The sequence below is a fragment of the Littorina saxatilis genome, linkage group LG10, assembly GCF_037325665.1.
Source record: "Littorina saxatilis isolate snail1 linkage group LG10, US_GU_Lsax_2.0, whole genome shotgun sequence".
Taxonomy (NCBI): Eukaryota; Metazoa; Mollusca; class Gastropoda; order Littorinimorpha; family Littorinidae; genus Littorina; species Littorina saxatilis.
In genome coordinates this window covers 2,559,401-2,585,834 of record NC_090254.1, presented here as the reverse complement: position 1 = coordinate 2,585,834, position 26,434 = coordinate 2,559,401, and the positions used below count along the sequence as shown (strand labels likewise).

The 26,434-nt window shown below is 42.1% G+C and overlaps 2 protein-coding genes across 2 annotated transcripts in view; both read left to right on the top strand.

The window, feature by feature from the left end:
• LOC138979113 (uncharacterized) overlaps positions 1 to 26,434 on the top strand; it is a 103,170-nt gene that overhangs the window by 60,089 nt on the left and 16,647 nt on the right. Inside the window, exon 4 of the mRNA XM_070351924.1 lies at positions 25,192 to 25,341. Within this exon, the coding sequence (XP_070208025.1) occupies positions 25,192 to 25,341 (150 nt within the window). The remainder of the gene's footprint in view (positions 1 to 25,191; positions 25,342 to 26,434) is intronic.
• Positions 19,363 to 23,566, top strand: LOC138979041 (golgin subfamily A member 6-like protein 25). Its single transcript, XM_070351853.1, has 3 exons — positions 19,363 to 19,401; positions 22,371 to 22,534; positions 23,070 to 23,566. The coding sequence occupies exons 2-3, from the start codon at positions 22,393 to 22,395 to the stop codon at positions 23,564 to 23,566; spliced, it is 639 nt and encodes a 212-aa protein (XP_070207954.1). The 5' UTR covers positions 19,363 to 19,401; positions 22,371 to 22,392.

Sequence of the window (26,434 nt, the reverse complement as noted above, 5' to 3'; positions counted from 1 at the left end):
GCATTTCTCAATCTTCCTCCGACTCTGTAGAATCCTTTCTCGTCTTTCTCAACGTTCAACTTCTTCAGTGTTTCTTCCCGAGACTTGCTGGGAGCAGAAAAGAATTCTCTTTGTGTAGCGAGGACAATCTTCTCTTCCGCTGTAGCTTCCGACGCCAGAACTTCTAAAGCAGGCATGTTCCGTTTGGTGTTGAGGAACCTGAGAACCTTTGCAATCCCTCGAACCAAAAAGCTCCATCTTGAGAACTTGGCAAAGGTTGCCTCCATCCCCACGTCAGATGTTTCAGCAATGGACGTGACTCTGCAGGAGCGTACTTCCAGATCATCTCTCTCAACAGTGGCTGTGATGTTTCCTCTCGGAATGTCAGACTGCCACAGGAACTGCGGACCTGAAAACCAAGTAGAGGCGTTGAGCTCTTTGACGCTTAGTCCTCGAGAGGCATGGTCAGCTGGATTCTGCTCAGTGGGGACATGATTCCACTGACTGACGGAAGAGACTCTGAGGATCTGGCTGATTCTATTGGCAACGAACACGTGAAACCTCTTCTGTTGATTTGCGAGGTACGCCAAAACGATAGTGCTATCAGTCCAAAAGACGTGCTCAAGCTTTTCGTACTTCAGCTCCTTCTCCAGAAATGAAGACATCTTGGCAGAAAGTGTTGCGGCTTGTAATTCCAGGCGAGGGACAGTTACCTGCTTCAAAGGGGCCACTCTTCCTTTGGCCATGACAAGACTGCAATGGACTCTGTCATTCTCATCTTTCAAACGTAGGTAGGAACATTGACCGTAGCCTCTTGTGCTGGCATCGGAGAAGTGGTGTAACTGAACCTGCGTCAAAGTTCCCAAGGTCGATGGAACAAAGTTTCGCGGAATGCTGACCTGTCTTAGACCGGGCAGCTCATCCATCCAGCTCTTCCAGAGGCCTTCCAAAACCTCGTCCAGTTCTTCATCCCACTCTGAGGTCTTCCTGCATGCCTCCTGGAGAATAATCTTGCCCTTCAGAATGAACGGAGCAAGGAAGCCAAGCGGGTCGAACAGCGCTGCCACTGTAGCAAGGACTCCTCTTCTCGTCTTCGGTTTCTCCTTGAGGTCGGGAGCGAAGGTGAAGGTGTCGTCTTCTATGCACCACTGTAATCCCAAAGTGCGCTCCAAAGTGCCAGTGTCGACTGCACTTCCAAGATTCTGACGTTTAGAAGCTGAACATTCCTCGGGAGGGAACAAACTGAGAAGCTCATCGCTGTTAGACGTGATCTTGTGCAGGTGCAGCTTCCTCTTGCTACAGATCTCTCGAGCTCCCATGAGAACTTTGGCTGCAGAAGAGACGTCGTTGGCAGCATGCAGTCCGTCGTCTACATAGAAGTCATTCTGAAGGAACTGTGCGGCATCTTCGTCTTCGTGAGAGTGGTCGCGTCCCGCCTGCTGTAATGCGTAGTTGGCACAACCTGGTGACGATACTGCGCCGAAGATGTGAACGCGCATTCTGTAGTCGACAGGAGGTCTGGTGCGGTCTCCATCTTCCCACCATAAGAAGCGCAGGAAGTCACGGTGTTCCTTGGTGACATGAAATTGATGAAACATCTTCTCGACGTCGCACGAGAAGGCGATCTCTCCCTTGCGAAAACGGCAAAGAACTCCGACGAGAGAATTGAAAAGGTCGGGACCTTGCAGCAGTGCTCCGTTGAGACTCTGACCATGTTTCTGTGCGCTGCAGTCGAAGACCACGCGGATTTTGCCTGGCTTCTTGTCATGATACACGCCATGGTGAGGGATGTACCACGATCTGTCGTTCTCTACTTCGTCTCTTGGAATCTTCTCAGCGTGGCCGCTCTCGATGATCTCGCTCATGAACTTGCAGTAGTCTTGTGCGTACATAGAGTCTTTCTCAAACCGGCGACTCAGCGAGTTGAGTCTCTTCAGTGCAACATCACGATTTGGGGGAAGCTCAGGGTTATCTGCACGAAAGGGTAAGGGCATTTCGTAGTGGCTCTTCTCATTCACCTTGATGGATCTTGCCAGGATCTCCATGAACTTGACGTCCTCTTGGGACCTGTTTCCCGTCTCCGATTCAACAAAATCCCTTTCCATGACCTGGAGTGCGTCGGAGATGCTGGGTTCGGCGAGCGTCGTGCGATATACGAAAGTGACTGATTCACCTTCGTACTCGCTGGGACAATACTGTTCTGTTAGAGACACGTGCATCACGTCATGGACAGACTGTTTTGGCGACACTTGTCCCAGTATCGTCCAACCCAACGGTGTGAGCACGGCGTATGGGTCTCCCTTGATGACTCTCTCTGGCATGAATAGCTCTGCATGATCGTAGCCAATCAACAACCCGGGAGTGCAGCCTTCGAGCAATGGGGGAATCTCGCTGGCAATATGGCTCAAATGCTTGATGTTACGAGCAGTCTCTGATGTTGGTATGTTCTCAGTGTCATTGGTGAGATGGTCCGTCGTGTAGAGCGTTTTCAGGTTGTGGGAAACATTGGAGTTGAGGGCCTTGACACACAATCCGGTCACTCTCTGACATTCGATATGAGTGTTCTGAGAAGTCATAGTGTTCAGCCTCAATGACGCTGGCTCAGAATGAGTGTTCAGCTTGTCACTCAAAGATTCAGTAACGAAGGAGATGCAAGACATGGTGTCAAGCAGCGCGTATGTCGTATGCTCTACCGTGGGATTCTCCTTCGTCGAAACTCTGACCGGAACAATCATGGTAGCTCTGACTGGTCTGTCCGACTTGTTGGTCGTCGCGAATGCTGATCCAGAGGCAGAAACACGGGCATCTTGACTGATACAGACAAACCTTGAAGAATCTGGCGGTCCCCGTGCATTCCGTTGCTGATTGGGAATCTTCTTCCTGTAGCTGGGCGCTCCATGCAGCATAGTGAGATGTGGGCCTTGGCACTTGTCACATATCGCCCTAGTAGTGCAGTCTACACTTCTATGGTCAGTCTTTCTGGCACAGGAGAAGCACAAGGACGCTTCGTACATGAAGTGTTTCCTGTCCTCAACGGGAATCTCATCGAACCTCTGGCATCTGAGTAGAGGATGAGAAGAAGAGCTGGTCGGAAAACGAACGGTACAAAAGGGACAGACTTCGTCGCAGTTCGTATTCAGGACAGTTTTCGCGTGATGCTGACAAAGACATTTGTCACACTCTTGACATGCAGATGCAGTAGAACAATCCGTACTGTACGATGTTTTCTTGGGGACTGCTGAACTGGCGGTCTGTGAGGTGGAAGAGGCGGCAGATTTGCTGGAGGAGAAAAGGGGCTCGCAAAGGATGTCTGCCTCTGTCTTGATGAAAGCTGACAACTCCTCAAAGGTAGGGTAGCGTTTCTTCTCGTTCTTGGTCTTGTTTACTTTCCGCACCCAGTTTCTCACCAACCAATCTGGAAGCTTGCTCATGAGTGTCTTGTGATAGGCTTGGTCTTCCAGATTCTGTAGCTGGCCTATCACTCGGCTCGCCACAAGGCATTGTCCAAGAAAGTCCGAGAAGGCGCGGAGGGCTTGTCCATCTTTGGGTTTGATTACCGGCCATGCATCTAGTTTCTCTCGGAAGGCTCTGGCAACGACGAAAGAACTGCCGAATCTTTCCTCCAGCGTCTGAAGGGCCTGCTGATAGGCCTGAGCATCCCTGATTAGAAAGAGTCCCTTGACCGCATCCTTCGCCGGACCGTCCAAGTACTTCTCCAAGTAGAGGAGCTTTTCCTCTGCAGAAACGCCCTGCCGCTCAATCAAAAGCGTGAATGAGGACCTCCAGAGAGGGTACGTCAAAGGATCTCCTGAAAACGTAGTGGGCTCCTGCGTCGGTAACCTGTTGATCAGGAGAGCCTCAGCTAGAGTACGAGCTAGGGCAGAACCCTCGGAGAGCGCTGGCTGGCCTTGCATCTGAGGAAGGTATGCATCTTGCCCGTAGTAGTCTGAAGGGCTCGTGACCGGAGCCTCTTGAAAACCATGCTGTGTGTAGTCAGTGTCAGGAGCAAAGCTTGCAGCGTGGTCATATTGCTGCGTTTGCATGGGAGGATGCATGACAGAAGGCCCATATGCAAAGTTTGGCACATAGGTCGGAGACTCTCGGGAGGTCATGGCAGGAAAAGGACCAGGGAAAGGCCCGGGAAAAGGTCTCGCTGATGGATTGAGGGATTTGTGAGGGAAACGGGAAGGCGCGTAGATCTGGCGAGGACGATCTCCGTGGCTTGGAATCTCAGCTTTGACAAACTGAGGCCGAAAGGAGGTCGCGAATTGGCCTCCGACTCTTGTCGTCATCGTGGTGGCTGTAGTCATCGTCGTAGTGGTAGGAGCCGTGGCTGTGACCGCTGCTGGAAGTGGGTGAGAAGCGGAGACAGGTTGGGCAAGGGTCCTGGAGATGCCTCGAAGAGTGTCGCGGATATCCTCGGCGGCCGACTGGAGATGCGAAGGGGCATAAGCCCTGACCTCCGTGGGCTGCTGAAGTGGCGGGAGTCCAGGCTTGGCTGCCGCAGGCTGATGTTGCCCAGAGACGAGGGTGTTGGCTGCCGGCTGGTGACGCGGGCGGGCGTAGGTGTCGGCTGTCGCAGGCTTATATGTATCTTGTGTGTGCTGTGTGTGCCTATCATACCCTACCGCCACATCTCCTATGCTCTCTGTGTGTGTACCTACATGCAGGGTGCTGTGAGTACCTAGGTACCTATCAATGGGGCTGTCACGAGGTAGTTGGGGCATGAATCTTTCTCTAGCCCTTTGCTGGTCTTCTATGTCAGTTTTAAGGATCTTAAAAACGTCATGCTCTTCTTGCATCTTGCCTTCTCTCTCCACCCTCTCTAGTGCAGCCTTAACTTCTTTTTCTTTTTTCTTCAAAGCTAACCTTTCATATTGAGCTTCTCTCTCTAAACGAGCACACTCTCTTTCCATCTCTCTTCTTTCCAACTCTCTTTCCATCTCTGCCTTCTTCTCAGCAGCGAGAGCCATGGTCCTAGAAGCCTTCTCTTCTAAAAGCAAAAGAGTCTCTTCTTGTCTGGCCCTTTCATCTGCGACCATTTGCTGGGACCTAAATCTCGCTGCACTAACCGCCAAAGAAGCATCTAGAGAAACCTCTCTAGCACCTCCAGAAGCGACTGTGGAAGTCAAGTCCGAGCTGGAGGCGTACGGGTCTAACTTGGGAAAGAGACTGCGGTATTGTTCTTTGAGTGTCTCCGTTTGCATGTGCATATCGCTCAAATCCTCTTCTATAGCTACATCACTTTCAGCCACTTGACAAAGCCTCGAGTTCGCTACATTCAGCTCGTTTAGGCGCTCACAGAGGCTTATCTTATGCACTTTAAGGACTCTCTTTTTGTCTGGTGTTTCCCTAAAGGCTGTGCACAACTCGCTGATCATAATCTTATGAGCTCGGCTTATGGCCCAGTACTTGTCTGACAGCTCCCTCACCTCAGCATTAAGTCTAGCCCTAACAATGGCGGGGCCTCTTTCTTCTCTACTTCGTTGAGCGAGATGCTCTGCACTTGCAGCCTGTTGGGAGGGCTCAGTTCCTAAATCTTCCTGTGTGAGAGAAAGTTCAGCTTGAGGAGGAATGCTATCTGAATTCAAAGTGTCTTGGGTCTGAGAGGGTTCAACTAGAGGCTCGCCCTGAGCGCCATCATGGTCGCCTTCATTCTTACGACTATCAGTGTCCGAAGCAAAATGTTCATCCCTCTCTACCTTCAAAGTGTAAGGGGATAGCTCGGCACTCTCATGAGCAGGTAATTTCTCATCCATACTTTAAGTCAAGTGAAAACGTAGAGGTTAACAAAGACTTGCGAAATATAGAGAAGCAAAATTCAAAACGGCACACCTCGGGTCACTCACTAGAGGGGAAGAAAAATACGAAGTACGAAGTGTGCAATGCTATGGTCAACAATCCTAAAATAATGCCTAAGTTGCTCTGCTCTGGGCCCGACAAAAATAAATTAAAATATTGTTCGCTAGATACGAAACAGTTCCTTTAAGACAAAAGGTTCATGATCTCTTCACAAGATTCGTAAGGATAAGAAGTTCAAAAGTCAGTGGCCCTAATCACAGGCCTACAAAAGTTCATAAAGTTCTTTGTCGAAAACAATCCAAAATGTTCCAAAAAATATCAGAGTTTCCACTGTGCTTGCCCTTGAGTAGCTGTAAGATTCTGTGATGGCTTATATAAATTCTGGAGGATGTAATTTTGGTGCTATAAAGAACCGACGCGCTCACAAAACAAAACGAACACTAGAATTGGAAAATTAATTAAAGTTTATTGAATACTTGTCGATGTCATGGTAATTCGGAATCAGCTCATAATATCAATATATAAAAGGCTAAACATAAATCTATGGAGAGGCTTAGGTAACCTATATCGGAGCGTGGCGGAAAAACTAATCTAAGTTTAGAAAGTGAATTAAAGCTAAAATGTGAAGTAGAAAAGACTAGCTTGAGTGAGAGTGCAGAACAGTAGAGTGTGAAGCGTGGAGCATGGAGCGAGAAGCGCGGAGCGTGGTGCGAGAAGCGCGGAGCGGTGGAAACTGATAGAAAAGAAAAAACTAAACTTAGAATTCGAAACATCAAACTAAACATCAAAGGTGTCCTAAAAACATAAACATCAAAGGTGTCCTAAAAACATAAACATCAAAGATGGACGACAAAATGGCGGCCGAAACAAGATGGCGGCAAATCAATAAAAAATCACCAAGACAAAAATATGTTAGAAAAACCCTACATAGAATAAACGTAGGACACAGAAACGGAAAGAAGACAAAGAAACGGACAGAAGACACAGAGACGGAAAGAAGACAAAGAAACGGAAAGAAGACACAGAAACGGACAGAAGACAAAGAAACGGACAGAAGACACAGAAACGGACAGAAGACAAAGAAACGGACAGAAGACACAGAAACGGACAGAAGACAAAGATTCAAAACGAAAATTACACGAATTCGGTAAATAAAAGAAACATAGTCAGAAATGGATACTCGCCTTTGACAGCATCAATAATCTAAAAACAGACTCAAGGCGAGCAACTGAACCTGAACTACAAAATAACTTAAAAACAAAACTGGAGGCTGGCAGAAAACACTGGGCCCCGGAACAGAGCAAAAAAATCTATCTATCCTAAAACATCTTGTTCCGTGAACGGCTTCCCAGTAAGTGACGACGAATACAGGCTATCCACCACAGAGGTGAACTAAAAATACTGCGCGTTACTACAATATTACTGTTGCAAAACATGCGTCCCGTGCTCTCCGGGGAAAAACTCCAAGGCTGTCCAGCGTGAGCCATACAGGCACATGAAATTAAAATCAGAAAAACGCCGGCCACACTACCTTGTTTATAAATTAGTTCGTTACAATATTTAACGTCATTATAACAAAAACAAAGGTCGTACCAGGACGCTCATACTTAATAAAGAAAACTAGAAGATAAAGAGCGAGCTAGACCCGCACGCGAACCTACAGAGGTGGTTGCAAAATGGGAACAATTAGGGACAAAAGTGAGAAAAGTGAAAGAAAAAAGGTGAGAAGGAGATCAGAAAAAGGGGAAACCACCACCACGGAAAGTCGCATGCGAGTCAAGCTAGAAACATGACTAAAAAACACAAGCAAAACAAAAAGAATCTAAATACACAGAAGGCTCCTTAGCAGGGGCATTCACAGCTCAAATCAAATCAAATTAAATTTGTTTCGAGGGTTGTGGCATAAAAGAAAGAGAGAAAGAATGATAGAGAGAAAGAGAGAGAAAGAGAGAGAGAGAGAGAGAGAGAGAGAGAGAGAGAGAGAGAGAGAGAGAGAGAATAAGAGAGAGAGCTCAAATCAAATCAAATTAAATTTGTTTCGAGGGTTGTGGCATAAAAGAAAGAGAGAGAGAGCGAGAGAGAGAGAGGAGAGAGAGGGAGAGAGAATGAAAGCGAGAGATAGAGAGAGAGAATGAGAACGAGAGAGAGAATGAGAGAGAAAGAGAGAGAGAGAGAGAGAGAGAGAGAGAGAGAGAGAGAGAGAGAGAGAGAGCAACTGACTCAGCCAAAAGTAAATATCAATCAATCAATCAATATGAGGCTTATATCGCGCGTATTCCGTGGGTACAGTTTTAAGCGCAGGGATTTTTTTTATATTATTTTTTTATGCAATTTATATCGCGCACATATTCAAGGCGCAGGGATTTATTAATGCCGTGTGAGATGGAATTTTTTACACAATACATCACGCATTCACATCGGCCAGCAGATCGCAGCCATTTCGGCGCATATCCTACTTTTCACGGCCTATTATTCCAAGTCACACGGGTATTTGGTGGACATTTTTATCTATGCCTATACAATTTTGCCATGAAAGACCCTTTTGTCAATCGTGGGATCTTTTACGTGCACCCCCAATGTAGTGTACACGAAGGGACCTCGGCTTTTCGTCTCATCCGAAAGACTAGCACTTGAACCCACCACCTAGGTTAGGAAAGGGGGGAGAAAATAGCGGCCTGACCCAGGGTCGAACACGCAACCTCTCGATTCCGAGCGCAAGTGCGTTACCACTCGGCCACCATGAATAAGAAGATCGTAGCTATGAGTCTGCGAAAAACAATTACAGAGAAAGGAAGCGTTAAAGACAAGTTGCCTGCCATGCCTGTTCAAGAAGTGTTTTTATTCTGGACAACAAGTAAAGCCTCTTGGAAAGTACTTTACATACTCCTGTAACGTGATAAATTGTTATCAAGAGTAACACCTAGAACTTTGTGTTTAATAACTTCTTCAACAATGTGATTATCAGTTCTTAGGTGGAAGTTTAGATTTTAAGTTTTGGCGTTTTTGTCTGGTGGTATTAAGCATGTTTTTTTGTTTTGTCTGGATTAAAAGCCATGTGGTTGAACTCGGTCCACGCTAAAAGCTCGTTAACACTTTCTTGGTGTTGTTTTGAAATTGCCTTCTTATTTGAGTGGGATGTGCGAATAGTGGTAAGCTTATTAGACGAGCGGCCAAATCGGAAAAAAGGCGCTTAGTATAGGAGTTTAATGCACAGGGGGTACTCCCGGGCAAATTTGGTATCGTTTGAAAGATAAATGCATAATTATAGACTCTAAAACAACCTTTCTAGGTATCCAAAAGTGGTAGCAGCTATAAGCAATTTTAAGGCAAAGTAGCCCAGTTACTTTGAAAAATGCACTACTGAAAAAAACACTTTGTTGCAAAAAACGGCAATATCAGCTTAACCGCAGGCAGCAAAGTAGATATTTTTGAGTGAACTATCAAGTAATTGGAAGGTGTTAAACAGCAAGTATAAAGAGTGTGTGCGAGCAACACATAGGAGCACCAGGAGGCCATGTATTTCAGAAATCGTGTTACGTCACGTCATTTTCACTTTTCTGGATATAATGTCAAATCTTCTCAAAGACGTTTTGTAAGCCACAATCTAATAAAATACATATCAGAGGAAAGTGCATTCATCGGGCTTTTGGTTGCAAGTACCTCTGACGAGATACCTCATAAACACTAAGTTTGAGCCTTCATTTTCGAAGTACACCCCCTATTTTTGTCAAAGTCAAAGTTATGTCATGAAAGCCTTTTTGAGAGGCACTACGACAGGTAAGGGTGGAGTGTAATGGACCTAACATGTACGTTGATACATAGAAACATGCCTGCTCTAAGCGTTGGTGCAACAGTTAAAAAGATGCATGTGAAGAAATGTATGCGCGAGACGATAACTGTTTGATGAGTCTCATTCCGACAGCTAACGCCTTTAATTGCGTATCCTTACATTTTCAGGTAGTGCTAGTTTTCATAAGAGTTGCATTTGAACCTCCAAAATGCCCGTCAATATAAAGTAAGAAGATAGATTGTAAATCCTTCTTTGTTAATTCGACATTTTGATTGGTCAATGCAATCACTCAGCGGTCAGGCAATCAGCGTGTCTCACCTCCAAATGGATCTGCCTCAATGTACACTTCCTGGCAAGCGTATCAATACAAGTCATGTGTTTCACGTGTCGCCAGCATGGATACAGCCTCAACTAGTCTCGGTTAGCTTTGAGGGTCATTTTACAAGTAGGAAATATGAAGTACCAACGAAATACCGAGACCATAAGGTATGCGAAGTGATGACGTCGGATACGTGACGTAAGTTGATGCATGAATTCTTTCGGACTACGTCAGTCAATTCCAAAGATCGCTTTTGTGATGAAAAGAATTTGTTTTGAGTTTGCTGTCCAGAAACCCGTCAAAAAAGAAGGGAAAATGTATGTGAAAGAAAACAAAACAGGAGGAGAGTGATACGATAGGAATACAGAGACATATTTCTTGGGACTTGACCCTTGCAGGTAGGTGGACTGAAAGTAGTGTGTGAACAGAACAGAACCAATTCTGTCTGTTTACCATCGCATGAAAGCAGGAAAGAGATCGTCGTCAGATCCTTTGAATGGATAGATTTACAATTACAATATCGACCTACTGCTTTCAACATGTCGGGCTGTGCCTAAATTGTCTCACCTGTGATTTGTAAATGGAATCCCTCAGGCCTACGGCCTTCGGGATTCCATTTACAAATCACAGGTGAGACAATTTGGGCACCGCCCTCCATGTTGAAAGCAATCGGTGAATATTGTATCAATGTATCTGTGATTGACAATGTGCGCCATATTTACTGAACATTCACTGAAAACATGATTAACGTGGAATAAAGAAGTACAATTTATGCCATGTAGTTACTGAATGTAGGTTGAGCTTGCGGAATATTGTTTGAATATTGCACCTGCAACGATGACGTCACACGTGACGTCGAAGCTACAGGTAAGGGAGATGTAAAGTCTAGAATGAGCACTGTATACTAGTCGGTGAGACTTACTGCCAGGGCAGTCGGTACTCCCACGAAAAAGTGGGATGACATGAAAGACATATGAATATACTTTCTAAATTGTTTTGTCGTTGAACCCAGCAGTAGCAGCGTCAATTCACAATTCGAAGGCAAAACATTCCAACTACACTGAGCACAAGAAAGAGAGGATATTTCTTCAGTGCTACTGATCCCATGTTTAACAGCAGTGTTTAGGCCAGAAGTATATGGGTATATGACAATTTCCCTTTCTTCCGCTCAAAAATTAGTTCAAAGGATTTGAGCATTATTTGTGTATGACGTCACAGGTCCCTGCTAACACCTAATCACGAAAATGAGGGGTTTTGACGGCATGATTCTCTTTAAACCGTCGAAAAGGTGAAACAAACGAAACAATATTTCACATGTTTTACACCAGTGAGTTTTGTTGGAGTCTTAATTAGCTAACAGGGCATACCTACAGTATTTAAAACTGCCGCGCAGTCAGGCTGATCTAACGTTTGAAAGAGAGCGCCCACAAGGTTAAAAACGACCAGAAAACCTGGTTTTTGAGAATGTTTGTCCTGGGTAGCTGCAGTTGATATGCAATACATCTAAAACAAAACTAATTAGTCTCTTCAAATTACACAGAACGCTGACAAACACTCCCTTCTCTATGCGTGTCATATCTGGAAAGAAACAGAAACTGAGAATAGACGTTGTTACGGTTTTCCGTTACAACTTTTTGAACGTTGGTAACGTCATTGAGACAAACGCAACATCATTGAAATTGTGCATGCTTAGCAAGTGGTTGTATCCCTTATACGTGTATTAAATTTCGGAAACATTCTTCCTCAGGATCAAAAGTTAAGTCCGTTTCAAAAGAGACACAAATTACGTTGCCTGGTGAGTTTCGAGCGGTCTTTTTCAAAGGACGCTTTTTAATGATTTCTGTCCTCGTCTTCCGATAGGACATGTACAACCTTTACAGACTATGGACAGCTAGCTCAGTAGCGGTTGCACACAAAATATGCACTTATTTTGAAAAAGTCTTCGCTGTAAATCAAAAAGTGAAAAAAGAAAAAGCGTTGATAGGACAGAACACAGAAGACATGATGTCATATTCCAAGAAATATGTAACCTGCGGGACCACTGCGATTTTACCTATCGTTTCTTGAGATGGAGAGGCACCATCTAACATTTGCTGAGACGAATAAGGCAGTTGGAATGCTACTGAGTGGAGTTTTGGAAACGTACATAACCGGGTTGTTTTTGCTTTTTATAAGAAGTCTCGAAGAGTGTTATCTGGAGGCCCGTTAATCCTTTCGATAAGGCACCGAGAGGACGCTTTTTGGATGTCTCTTAATTTGTAAATCATCAGCATCAAGCTACAAAGACAGTCACACGTGTACAAACAGAAACAGTACATTTCCTCCGGGCTCTTCGCAAACACACAAGTAGTCTTAGACATAGGTTACATACAGACAGACAGACAGACAAACAGACGCGTAAACAAATCCGTACAAACAACAGACACATTGGGCAAATATTTATATCCACATAAGTTTCTGACCGAAATGCAGCTGTTTAACATGAAGTCTATAACACTAAAGAAATATCCACTCCTTTTTGTGCTGAGTGTAGTTGGGATGTTATACGCATACATATGTCTCACCAACACATGTTCCAACAACACATGCACATTTAAAGTAGATTAACGAATTAATTAAAAAATAAAAGAGGTATTGTACATTAAAATGTTAATGTCCATTGTAGCTCAAACACATAACAGTTTGTGAGGAATATTGTAACAATCAGTGGTATTTATTAAACGCCCCACATGATGTGCTTGGCAAATTAAAAAAAAAATACTCACTTTGCTTCAAAGAAACACGTGCTACCTGGTATGCAATTGTTACTCTCACGACACGCGCACGCAGACATCACTAAAGACCAGGGTTAACCGCAGGACATGACGTGTATCATTTACTGGTTTAAGTAGAAAGAATACGGTCATACACGTAAGGACACGTTTGATGTGCTGTCCTGAATAGAAACGTTGAGTTCATATGCAGTTGGCGAGTGGGCAATGTAAGTTGCTGTAATTGGGGTAGTGGATGGGGGGGGGGGGGGGTAGAGTTAACAGATATTCGAATAACATTGATATATCATTCTTCTTCTTCTTCTTCGTTCATGGGCTGAAACTCCCACGTTCAATCATGTTTTGCACGAGTGTGTTTTTACGTGTATGGTTGTTTTTACCCCGCCATTCCGGCAGCAACACGCCGCTTTCGGAGTATGCATGCTCAATCAATCAATCAATATGCATCTTATATCGCGCGTATTCCGTGGGTACAGTTCTAAGCGCAGGGATTTATTTTTTTCTTCTATTTTTTATTCAAGGCGCAGGGATTTATTTATGCCGTGTGAGATGGAATTTTTTTTACACAATACATCACACATTCACATCGGCCAGCAGATCGCAGCCATTTCGGCGCATATCCTACTTTTCACGGCCTATTATTCCAAGTCACACGGGTATTTTGGTGGACATTTTTATCTATGCCAATACAATTTTGCCAGGAAAGACCCTTTTGTCAATCGTGGGATCTTTAACGTGCACACCCCAATGTAGTGTACACGAAGGGACCTCGGTTTTTCGTCTCATCCCAAAGACTAGCACTTGAACCCACCACCTAGGTTAGGAAAGGGAGGAGAAAATAGCGGCCTGACCCAGGGTCGAACACGCAACCTCTCGATTCCGAGCGCAAGTGCGTTACCACTCGGCCACCCAGTCCATGCTGGGTATGTTAGTGTGTCTATGGATAACAGGATCTTTCATTTTATTAGAACTCTCGACCTTCCGATTAGGAGGCCGATGTCGTATCCAACAGGCCACTGCGCCCGTCAATATATTGATACTGATGATAAGTCTGTTAGCATAACTGTGTGCTAGTTATTCTCTGTTTTCCCTGTCTGGCATTATGTTTGCTCTGTAATTGATTTGTGGAGATAAAAACTAGGCCTATTGTTAATTGAATAAAAGGGAAATGCTTTTGGCACAGTCGTCAGCCAGCCACGGCATTGCATATTCCCAAAAAATTAAAAATAAAAATAAGATTTAAAAAATGTCCAACTTCATAACGTATCGTATGTCTTTAACGGTACACTTCTTTTCGTACAAACATATACACTCAAGCTCCAAAGTGAAGCCACTTTTTTTTTCAACAGAACATGTATTAACTTTGTGCAATTAATGCGCTTATCAATAGTATCTTTTCAAAGAGTGTTTGTCTGGCTTAGTTACCCTGACTAAGTTAAGGTTGCCCAATATGGACCACTGTCTGCTTCATATGCTCATGACTAGCCGGACAACAAATTAATTAAATTAATAGATTAAATAAATTAAATCTTTACTTTGTTTTTGGATTCGGACAACAACTTTAATTTCTGCACATCTCCTACCCATCCTTCTTTTTACATTTAGTCAAGTTTTGACTAAATGTTTTAACATAGAGGGGGAATCGAGACGAGGGTCGTGGTGTTGTGTGTGTGTGTATGTGTGTGTGTGTGTGTGTGTGTGTATGTGTGTGTGTGTGTGTGTGTGTGTGTGTGTGTGTGTGTGTGTGTGTGTGTGTGTGTGTGTGTGTGTGTGTGTGTGTGTAGAGCGATTCAGAGTAAACTACTGGACTGATTTTTATGAAAATGTTCATGAGAGTTCCTGGGTATGATATCCCCAGACCTTTTTTTCATTGTTTTGATAAATGTCTTTGATGACGCCATATCCGGCATTTTGTAAAAGTTGAGGCGGCACTGTCACACCCTCTTTTTTCAATCAAATTGATTGAAATTTTGGCCAAGCAATCTTCGACGAAGGCCGGACTTTGGTATTGCATTTCAGCTTGGAGGCTTAAAAATTAATTAATGACTTTGGTCATTAAAAATCTGAAAATTGTAATTTTTTTTATAAAACGATCCAAAATTACGTTTATCGTATTCTTCATCGTTGTCTGATTCCAAAAACATATAAATATGTTATAATCGGATTTAAAACAAGCTCCGAAAATTAAAAATATAAAAATTATGATTTAAAATTAAATTTCCGAAATCGATTTAAAAACAATTTCATCTTATTTCTTGTTCGTTCCTGATTCCAAAAACATATAGATATGATATGTTTGGATTAAAAACACGTTCAGAGAGTTAAAAAGAATAGACATATAAAAAAGCGTGCTATCCTCCTCAGCGCAACCGCTACCGCGCTTTTCTGGATTGTTAATTTCACTGCCTTTGCCACGAGCGGTGGACAGACGATGCTACGAGTGTACGGTCTTGCGGAAAAAATGCAATGCGTTCAGTTTCATTCTGTGAGTTCGACTGAGCTTGAATTGACTAAATGTTGTATTTTCGCCTTACGCGACTTGTTATTCCTCTTCTTCCCCTCCTTCCGTCCTTTTACTGTCTTTCTTTATCACATTTTTACTGATCACATGACAAAAACACCTGTTGTCATTGGTCAACTAGGAACTGTATATCAATTGATATCGCGCAGGAAGTTCCTAGTGAATTTGATATCGGGCAGGAAGTAGTTTTCCAATTGCAAATTTGAAGAAACAAATCTCACTTGAAGGAAACACAAGTCTCTCATTATTTTAAAGCGTAAATTTATAAAAGGAAAGTAATTGCATCAGCAAGGTTAAGCTGTGTAATGAATAAATACACACTTTTTCCAATTACCTTCAACAGAGAAGTAGTAGAATGGTATGTTTTAATCTTACCGAGGGAGCTAGGCGACTGGAACAGCCGTAAACAAACTGGTAAAGTCTGTGTATTTAAAACGTTTATTCTGCCACATTTTGTCTATATAATGCAGGCGCTGATTGTACTAGACGACGTTCTAACTGAAATTAATAGGAGGTTAATGTTTCGCTTCGTGTGACGCAAAAAAGACTGCAACAGGAAGGCATTTGAAAAGGTGAAAAGAACTGTTTTATGTAACGAAGTTAAGCAAGGTGGATTGAATATGATTGATTTGCGACAGATGCAGTGTTCCTTTTTTGTTAAGCTGGGTTGTAAACCTAACTCTGTCTAATGAAGACCAGAAATGGTCATGGCTCCCAAAAACACTGTTTTTCCGTTTTGGGAGTGGCTTTGAATATTTTTTGCAAACATTAATAGCAAACCATTTAAAGGATTGGACAGTATTAAATCGGAATTTTGGTCCGCTGTGTTGAAGGCATGGCTCGATAATAATCAAGTCGATAATGGTAATTCTGTATCGGGTTTGTTGTGGAACAACAAAGATATAATTTGTCAAGGTAACCCACTCTTTTTTGCGGATTGGATTAAAAGTGGTATGTATGTGAGCGATGTGTGTGAGAATGGACGTTTTGCTACCTATGAAGAAATGTGTGAAAGAACTGGCTACACTGCAAATAGATTGCTTGAGTACAATGTTGTTCGTACATCTCCTTTTAAGAAATGTAGCTATAGACGATGTCAATTGTTCAGTCAATGACATTCCGATCTTTTGTGGAAAAAAGTGAAATCAGTAAAAGAAATTCGAAAGATTCTCGTAGGAAAAAAATACAGCCCACCCTGTTCAGAAGAATTTTGGAGAAGAAAGTTAGGATTTGAAATTGACGAAAAGAATTGGAACTTAGCAGCCACTGTCACTAGTGAAGTTCGATTACGTGTACTGCATTGGAAAAGATTGCAAAACATTTATCCAACTAATATTTTATTGTGTAAAATGAAAGTGAAGGCTGATAAAAACTGTACATATTGTGAGGATGAACTTGATGTATTGGATCATTTTTTCTTTGAATGCCCAACCGTGCTCAGGTTTTGGAAATATATTGAAATGTACATATTAGTAAACATTGCTGAAAGAATCAGGTTGAATGTTACAGATGTGCTTTTTGGTATTAAAAGTAATAGCAAAAATATGAAGAAGATTAATCATATTATTTTAATCGCAAAGATGTGCGTAAGCATTTTTAAAAAAACCGATTCACGATTAACACTGGAAATTATTTTTTGAAATCATGTTGTTTTGAGATTTCGTAAGTCTGACGTTTTATTAATTGGAAACAAATTGTTGATTGTCTCTGATTTAAGGTAAAGCATGTAAATGAGAAAGTATGTGTACAAACAGAAAACACACAGTTACCATGTTTGTTTTATTGATTGATTAAAATTTTGGAGGAAAAAAAAGAAAAAAACAAAAAGAAAAAAACCCACTGCAGTCCGTCGATAACGACGAAGAACTGGAAGCTCTCTTCAACACAGAAAATGAGCCAGAGTACTTCACTGATACAGTCCGGGGCACTTCAGTTCCTGCCATCGTTTAGAATTGCCAATTTAAAGCCTTTGAAGTCTAAAAGTCTGCAAGTAACCGCGAAGGCTGTTCCGTGTTCCTCCACTGAACCTTTTTTGTGTGATCTGTAAAACTTACACAATATTTTTGACCCTCCACAACGAAATGAGTCGCATGTCACCTCGCGCGGTTCTGCGCTGGGCTTAATATAAGTCCGGGGAGTGTCTGTTAAAAGTGTGAGGGACACCTTAGTCACTGGCTTATAACTCAAACAGTTTTTGCTCTTTTCTAAAACGGTTTTCACCACTGGATAGAGCATAAAAAACTCTTTAGAAAATTGTACAAATATGAAAATCATGCAAAGGTGACATGCGACTCATACCGTCGTGGAGGGTCACATTTTTCTTTTCTTTGTTGTTTTTAGATGGCTTATTTACGTCTTAGAAAACGAAAGAGTATTTGAAAAATGAAAGTTATAGCAGCAAAGTTGTGAAAGCAGGAACACACACACACACACACACACACACACACACACACACACACACACACGCACACACACACACACACACACACACACACACACACACACACACACACACACACACACACACACACACACACACACACACACACACACACACATATATATACGTGTCTGAGGGGGGATATCTGGACATTTGCCGCAAAGAAAAATGTGTTATATCTGGACTTGTTTATTTCTAAAGCTACGGAAACGGAGTGCGAGTGTAAACACGTGTTAGACTTTAAGAATACTTTTTGAGAAAAAAAATCAAAGCACTCATTATTGAAAGTTACACACCCAAAAATAGAGATTCTGAAACACGTGTTATGTCTGGACATCCGCCACCTAAAAGTGAGTGATAGCCGGACATATGACCGGAAAGCTGTAAAATTAATACTATCAACTTTATTAAAATAGCGTTACATATACGTGGTAGTACAAAAAAGCTACCAGTAATCCCTTTTTTTTAGAGGGGCGTTTTGGGTACTCACGTTTGACAAACCTAGGAGCAGCCATTGTGGAGAGATCTACTTTTTGAGGGAAGTGACCGAACAACTATAAATGACGTCTCGGTATGTGTGAATTACGTCACAGTCTGTATCTTTTAAAGCATCCCATTCTTCATGACGTCTTTCTGTGTCTGCATGCGAAAAATGTTTGTTCTTTTCGGGACCTTTGTCATCTATGTTCACAACTCTGTCCTTCTAGATTCAGACCAACAGGCCTCCTGAGCGAGCCACTTTCCAAGGGCAGCCAAATTCGCGTATGGAAACAGTACTGTCGTCTCGGATGCCGTTATAAGTATTCTCAGCGTTGAAGAATTTGTAAAGAGAAGAAACGATAGCAGCAGGAGAAATAAAAGTCGTGTGTGCATTTTTGGGCTTTTGAGGGGACGATTTCGAGTTTGAATCTGTTTTGCCATGTTCCAAAGCGTTAGTAGTGGCAAAGAAGGGAAGCGTGTGACATTACCTGTTATTCAGACTTGGTCGTGTGACTGAGTTTTCTTCCACACGAGATTACGTTGATTGTCTAACAAAGCCGTCCGGTACTTAGATTTGATACAAAATTCGCTTGGTAAAACTCATATGCTGCCATACGGAGAAAAATGTAGAAAAGACACATAATTCTGGTGAGTTGCTTTTCATACCCCAATGTCGTATTGAACTACAGACACCGGCATAAGGCCACTGGATCAATAGTAGCAAAATGAGCGTGTGGAAATGCAAGCGACGCCATATGAGGATGCACCAATGGGTGGACTGTGACATTGGTTAACTTAGCTTTATTGATGTTGTTAAATATGTTCGTACAGTATTTCCCACGCTTTCCAATCTACGCCTTGTCTTTCGCGTCCTCCGTCACTATCTTCTCACCAGCTTCCTCTCTCTCTCTCTCTCTCTCTCGCTGTCTCTCTCTCTCTCTCTCTCTCTCTCTCTCTCTCTCTCTCTCTCTCTCTCTCTCTCTCTCTCTCTCTCTCTCTCTCACCCCTACCCCCTCATTCTCTCTCTCTCACTCGCACACACATACACACACACAAGCACACACATACACATACACACACACACACACACGCACACACACACACCACATACACACACACACACACACAAGCACACACACTCACAAATACATAGACATTCACGGGCCCGCGAGCACATTTTCAGAGTGAGCAAGGGTATCTCCACGTGGCAAATAACGAGGCATGGAACGCGTATATAAATCCCCAGACCCACAGGTTCTCGTCACTCGGCTTCACCCTGCCCAACACTGACTTCAACTTGTAAGCACGCCTTGTTGTTCACGTCATTCAGCCTCCTGTCTTTTCATTATGTGCCTAGGTTGTCTTTTCATTGTAAGCACGCCTTGTGTTTTCACTTCATTGAGCCCCCTGCATTCTCATTCTTTGTCAGGCTGACTTTACCTTGAAAGAAATTGTACATTAGATATAGTGGATAAATCATCGATGACATTCAAAACCGTTTCCATGTCGTTTTTATCTTGAAGAAAAACAGTTATGTCATTGGCGTACATAGCAACTTTCAAATAAGGAGAATTGTAATTCAATCAAGTTGGCGTTTTAATGAAACAGATCCTGAGATTGGTCAGAATGCCATTAAAAATTACCGGTCATTAGTTAGTTAGTTAGTTTTTGCTTTTTGGGTCCAGCGGACCATATAGGCCAAATCCGGACCCCTACCGGTCATTAATTGTCGATGTACACAAGTGAAAAAAGCCAATGACGACCTCGAAGTTTCAAATGGAAGCATGTCAATATGTAAGTGTTGTGGAGAACATATATCTGGTAAGGCAGAACATATATCTGGTAAGGCAAATCCGTTAATATTGGGATGACTTCGGATTTTGATTGCTAATAATTCTAAAGCGAGCACAGAGGCCAAAGATGAAAGGGGGCATCTCTGACGAATTCCGGACTTCACACAGATTATCTGACAATTCACTGACTCTCAATGCACTCTGAAGGGACTTAACTACTATCATTTTTACTTTATGCCATAACATCTTTAATAAAACTCGTTGTTAATCCGTCTGACCCTGGTGCGAAACATGTTGTAATAAATACAGCGCACTGTCGATTTCTTACACGGTAAAACTTAATTTCCAAAACATCTTTGTGTTCGTCACTTAACTGGGGAATATTTGAATTATAAACTTTACTTTCAATATCCTCCTCAACAAAATTCCCAGTTTTATCAAACACATTATCATAAAGTCTAACTTGCTCCTGTTAAATTCCTTTTTGCAACGTTATCTGAGACCCATATTAATCAATTGATCTGTCATTTTTTTTTTACTATAGCCTTCATTTTGTCAATATTTAAAACATATTTTGTATTCTTTTCACCTTCTTCGATTTAATTTTCACAGGATCGAATTTGAGCACTCTTTGCCTTTCGAACATCATATATTTCCAACTTGGCTTTTAATTTGTCCCTTTCAACAATGACTGCAGAATGTCCGGGGTGCATGGCCATCTATTTATCTAACTGATCCAAATCCTTTTGCCTTTGTTGTTGATCTTCAATTACCTGCTATGTTTTACATTTACTATCATCAATACAAAATTCTTTAATTTTTATTTTACAAAGGTCCTGTTAAACTTGCGAATCGATCTGAACATACTCATCATCATAAATCTCAAAAACATTGTTTAAACCTTCAACAAACACTCTATCCTGCACACGAATTAAACGATCTGTGGCGTTTGTAACATGGAGACGACAAGGAATTTACATGGTATCGGAAAACTCCTTTCATAGTTAGGATCATAGACTTGTCTCTGATAACATTTTAAGTCGTACTCATGAGTGCGAAATTCAGTCTGATGCCCAGAGTGACAATATATGGTTAGAATGAAATACAGTCTGATTCTTATGGAGAGAGGCCCGTGATATTGGACATTCACTGACAGTTTATTGAAGTTGGTTATGTTGATTTTGTGGAAGTAAAATTGTTTGGGACAAAAATGGAAGATTTTGTTTTCGCGTCATTTTGTGTGTGCTATGTGGGTAAAACACCCGTAGTTTAGTAATGGCTAGTTGTATTGCTTTTAAATTTGACACGAATATTGTTTATACAATTGCAAAAAAGTGTGTAAAATATCATGGCGTTTTGATGAGTTTTTTGGACGAACTGGAACTTTTCAGAAAAGTTTGATTGAACTGTAATAACTCTTTTCAGTATAATTGCAAAAATTCAGCATTTTGCACACTTCAACACAAATGAATATTACAATTAGGGATCAATTTTGGTACAAAAGCAACAACGCGCTTGGGTGGTATGGAAATGTGAACGCGAAACAACAATTACGAAAAACAGGTCTTCCAACATCAAAACCCAGTCCAGCGCAACAGACTTAACTGGCACGCTTTTTATCGCTATGAGTGACGTGCCAGTTAAGTCTGCTGCGCTGAACTTGGTTTTTACAATTTAATCACACTTGTTTGAAAAGTTCCAGTTCGTCCAAAAAAACTCATCAAAACGCCATGATATTTTACACACTGTTTCGCAATTGTGTTATCAATACTCATGTCAAATTTAAAAGTAATACAATAAGCCATTCCAAAACAACAGGGTTTTTACCCACCTCGCCCACAATACAAGAAATGACGCAGAAATGACGCCAAAACAGGCCTTTTACGGCTTCTGACGAGGCTGACTCCTGTCTTCATCAAAATGGCAAAACAACACTGCTAGGCACAACAGCTGAACCAAATCAATTTGTGTGGGTAGACAATGAGTTGTTCTTCAATTTGCGATCAAAAACGGGGTCACGCTTGCTTATTTTTATTTATTTTTTATTTTAGTGTCTGCAAATTTACTTTTGCGAAATTGATTTTGGAGGGTGTCCCAGGTCTCCGGTACACTGCATGAAAACTAATTGATGAAAAATGAAACTCTTTGTTTCAAACGGTAGGGGAATAAATTACCTTTCTGGTAATATACTTGGTTTTACTATAACTGACCGCATCACAAAGTTCTACAGCTAAATGTATGTGTTTAGTTTTGTATGGCGATTAGTGTAGACAGACAGACAGAAATACAGATAGACAGAATAGATAAATAAATAGAAATATCGACAGATCGATAGATAGATAGATAGATAGATATAGATAGATAAATAGATAGATAGATAGATAGATAGATAGATAGATAGATAGATAGATAGATAGATAGATAGATAGATAGATCCTCTTTTCTATTATTTTCATTTTTCATTTACCTGTGCAGACCGACGGAGAAAAGATTCAGGATGGTCGTCTTGACTCGTGTGAGCCCTGTGACTGTGGGTCTGTGTATCGTGGTCTGCCTGATGGCCGCCTCTGCTGGGAGAAAGGAGAAGTACAAGAAAGAGAGTGAGGGGAGTAGCGAGGAGGAGCAAGATAATAATGGAGGTAGGTATAGAGAAGGAACGCAAGAGAAGGGGGGGCGGGGATGGAGAAAGAGGAAGGAAGGGGTTGAGAAGGCGAGAAAAAGAGAGAGGGGGGGGGGGGCGACAGGAAGCGAGAGAAAAATGGAGGAAGGGGTGGCGATGGCAAAAAAGGGAGAGGGGGACAGGCCAGAGTGAGCGAGAGGAAAATAGAGGTAAGGGGTGGAGACGGAGAAAAAGAGAGAGGTGTGGGGGGAGGGGGGGGGGGGGAGAGGCGACAGGGAGCGAGAGAAAAAATAGGTATGGGCAGAGAAGGCGATAAAACTAGAAACAGAAAAAGAGAGATATAAATGAATGACGACGATGATGATGATGATGATGATGGTGACAAAGATGATGATGCAGATGATGATGATGATAATGATTATGATGATAATGATAGTAGTGGTGATGGTGATGATGATGATGAAAAAGATGATGATGATGATTAAAGTGAAGAAAATGATGGTGATTTGTAATATGATTTATAACGTCCTCTCTTTACACACGTCTGACCCAAGGAGGCTTCGAGGTCAAGGTTTGCTCTAGCGGCTGTATACAGCAACTGGAACAGAGCGTGACCAATCAGAGAGGACAACTGCAGACCATCACGACAGACATAGGCGCTGCGCAACTAGCCAACCAGGAGCAGGACGCCAAACTGCAGGCCGCCAACGATCGCATTGAGAACCAGGACGCCAAACTACAGGCCGCCAACGATCTCATTGAGAACCAGGACGCCAAACTACAGACCGCCAACGATCGCATTGACAACCAGGACGCCAAACTACAGGCCGCCAACGATCTCATTGAGAACCAGGACGTCAAACTACAGACCGCCAACGATCGCATTGAGAACCAGGACGCCAAACTGCAGGCCGCCAACGATCGCATTGAGAACCAGGACGTCAAACTACAGGCCGCCAACGATCGCATTGAGAACCAGGACGCCAAACTACAGGCCGCCAACGATCTCATCTACAAACTGTTCGCATATCATGGAATTTACCCAGGTTAGTGTGGCTATTTTCTTTGGCACTGTTATAGAATTTTTTTTCTGAATTTTGGTTTGCACTGTTAGTGTATGGTCATTGTATTTAGTCAAGTTTTGACTAAATATTTTAACATCGAGGGGGAATCGAAACGAGGGTCGTGGTGTATGTGCGTGTGTGTGTGTGTGCGTGCGTGTGTGCGTGTGTGTGTGTGTGTAGAGTGATTCAGACTAAACTACTGGACCGATCTTTATGAAATTTGACATGAGAGTTCCTGGGTATGAAATCCCCGAAATTTTTTTTCATTTTTTTGATAAATGTCTTTGATGACGTCATATCCGGCTTTTCGTGAAAGTTGAGGCGGCACTGTCACGCCCTCATTTTTCAACCAAATTGGTTGAAATTTTGGTCAAGTAATCTTCGACGAAGCCCGGGGTTCGGTATTGCATTTCAGCTTGGTGGCTTAAAAATTAATTGATGACTTTGGTCATTAAAAATCTGAAAATTGTAAAAAAAAAATAAAAATTTATAAAACGATCCAAATTTACGTTTATCTTATTCTCCATCATTTGCTGATTCCAAAAACATATAAATATGTTATATTCGGATTAAAAACAAGCTCTGAAAATTAAATATATAAAAATTATTATCAAAATTAAATTGTCCAAATCAATTTAAAAACACTTTCATCTTATTCCTTGTCGGTTCCTGATTCCAAAAACATATAGATATGATATGTTTGGATTAAAAACACGCTCAGAAAGTTAAAACAAAGAGAGGTACAGAAAAGCGTGCTATCCTTCTTAGCGCAACTACTACCCCGCTCTTCTTGTCAATTTCACTGCCTTTGCCATGAGCGGTGGACTGACGATGCTACGAGTATACGGTCTTGCTGAAAAATGGCAGCTACTTGACTAAATATTGTATTTTCGCCTTACGCGACTTGTTTTGGTTTGCACTGTTAGTGTATGACCACTTGAATTTGCACTGTTAGTGTATTACCATTTTAGATTGCACTGTTAGTGTATTACCACTTGAGTTGGCACTGTGAGCGTATGACTACTTGAGTTTGCACTGTTAGTGTATTACCACTTGAGTTGGCACTGTGAGCGTATGACTACTTGAGTTTGCACTGTTAGTGTATTATCATTGTAGATTGCACTGTTAGTGTATTACCACTTGAGTTGGCACTGTGAGTGTATTACCACTTGAATTTGCACTGTTAGTGTATTACCATTTTAGATTGCACTGTTAGTGTATTACCACTTGAGTTGGCACTGTTAGTGTATGACCACTTGAATTTGCACTGTTAGTGTATGGTCATTTTGGTTTGCACTGTTAGTGTATGACCACTTGAATTTGCACTCTTAGTGTATTATCATTTTAGATTGCACTGTTAGTGTATTGCCATTTAATTATTTTCTCACATCTTTTGAAAACAAAATATTTTGTGTTAACACAATAGCTATTAGTCCAAGTTTGAGCTATTTATGTTTATTGCTAATGATGAGCTGTGCCCCATTATTGTATGTCTTGTTGTGTTGTTCAAAGTGTATTGTATTTCTAACTGAAGTAACCCTATTTGTACTAAATAAATAAATAGGGCCATGCTTCCCTCTGCTCTAATATGATTGTTATCTGTATTGTTCAGTGGACTGGCTAGAAACAACGTGTGCCTCTCACAAGGACTGTCCTAACGGTATCAACGCTACGTGTTTCGAGAAAAAGTGTCGCTGTACTCCTGGATACTTCTACTCCAATGGACAGAACGCCTGTGTGGACCGTGAGTGTGTAGTGTCGGGTAGATGTGTGTTGTTGGATTGATGTGTGTTGTTGGGTGGATGAGTGTTGTTGGGTAGATGTGTGTCGTTGGGTGGATGTGTGTCGTTGGGTAGATGTGTGTTGTTGGATAGATGTGTGTTGTTGGGTAGATGTGTGGTGTTGGGTAGATGTGTGGTGTTGGGTAGATGTGTGGTGTTGGGTAGATGTGTGTTGTTGGTTAGATGTGTGGTGTTGGGTGGATGTGTGTTATTGGGTGGATGTGTGTTGCTGGGTGGATGTGTGTTGTTGGATAGATGTGTGTTGTTGGGTTGATGTGTGTTGTTGGATAGATGTATGTTGTCGGGTGGATGTGTGTTGTTGGGTCCAGCATGCAAGTTCACATGTTTGTGTTTGAGTTGCATCGAATGTACAGTCTTGTATGAAATGGGAAAAAAACATTTGAAGATGGCTATGTGTGAATTATTAAATATTGTAATTCAATCAAGTTGGCGTTTTAATGAAACAGATCCTGTGATTGGTCAGAATGCCTCAACTCATTAAAAATTACCGGTCATTAATTACACATTAACATGCTTCCATTTGAAACTTCGGTGTCGTCGACGTCGGGCTTCAACTAGACTTTGGGAGGGCGTCAATCCACGAAGAAGACCGAGAAGTTTCAAATGGAAGCATGTTAATGTTATTGTAATTCAATCTGACGACGATCTCTTTCCTGCTTTCATGCGATGGTAAACAGACAGAATTGGTTCTGTTCTGTTCACACACTACTTTTAGTCCACCTACCTGCAAGGGTCAAGTCCCAAGAAATATGTCTCTGTATTCCTATCTTATCACTCTGCTCCTGTTTTGTTTTCTTTCACATACATTTTCCCTTCTTTTTTTGACGGGTTTCTGGACAGCAAACTCTAAAACAAATTATTTTCATCACAAAAGGATCTTTGGAATTGACTGACGTAGTCCGGAAGAATTCATGCATCAACTTACGTCACGTATTCGACGTCATCACTTCGCATACCTTATGGTCTCGGTATTTCGTTAGCCTTCATATTTCCTACTTGTAAAATGACCCTCAAAGCTAACCGCTCCGTCGGGCTTCAATTAGCTTTTGTCGG

Excerpts from the sequence above, each read along its gene's own strand:
- LOC138979041 (XM_070351853.1), top strand. The coding sequence starts at position 22,393 with ATGGTCGTCTTGACTCGTGTGAGCCCTGTGACTGTGGGTCTGTGTATC. Across the intron at positions 22,535-23,069 it reads GGAGCAAGATAATAATGGAG|GAGGCTTCGAGGTCAAGGTT; the intron begins GTAGGTATAGAG and ends GTCTGACCCAAG.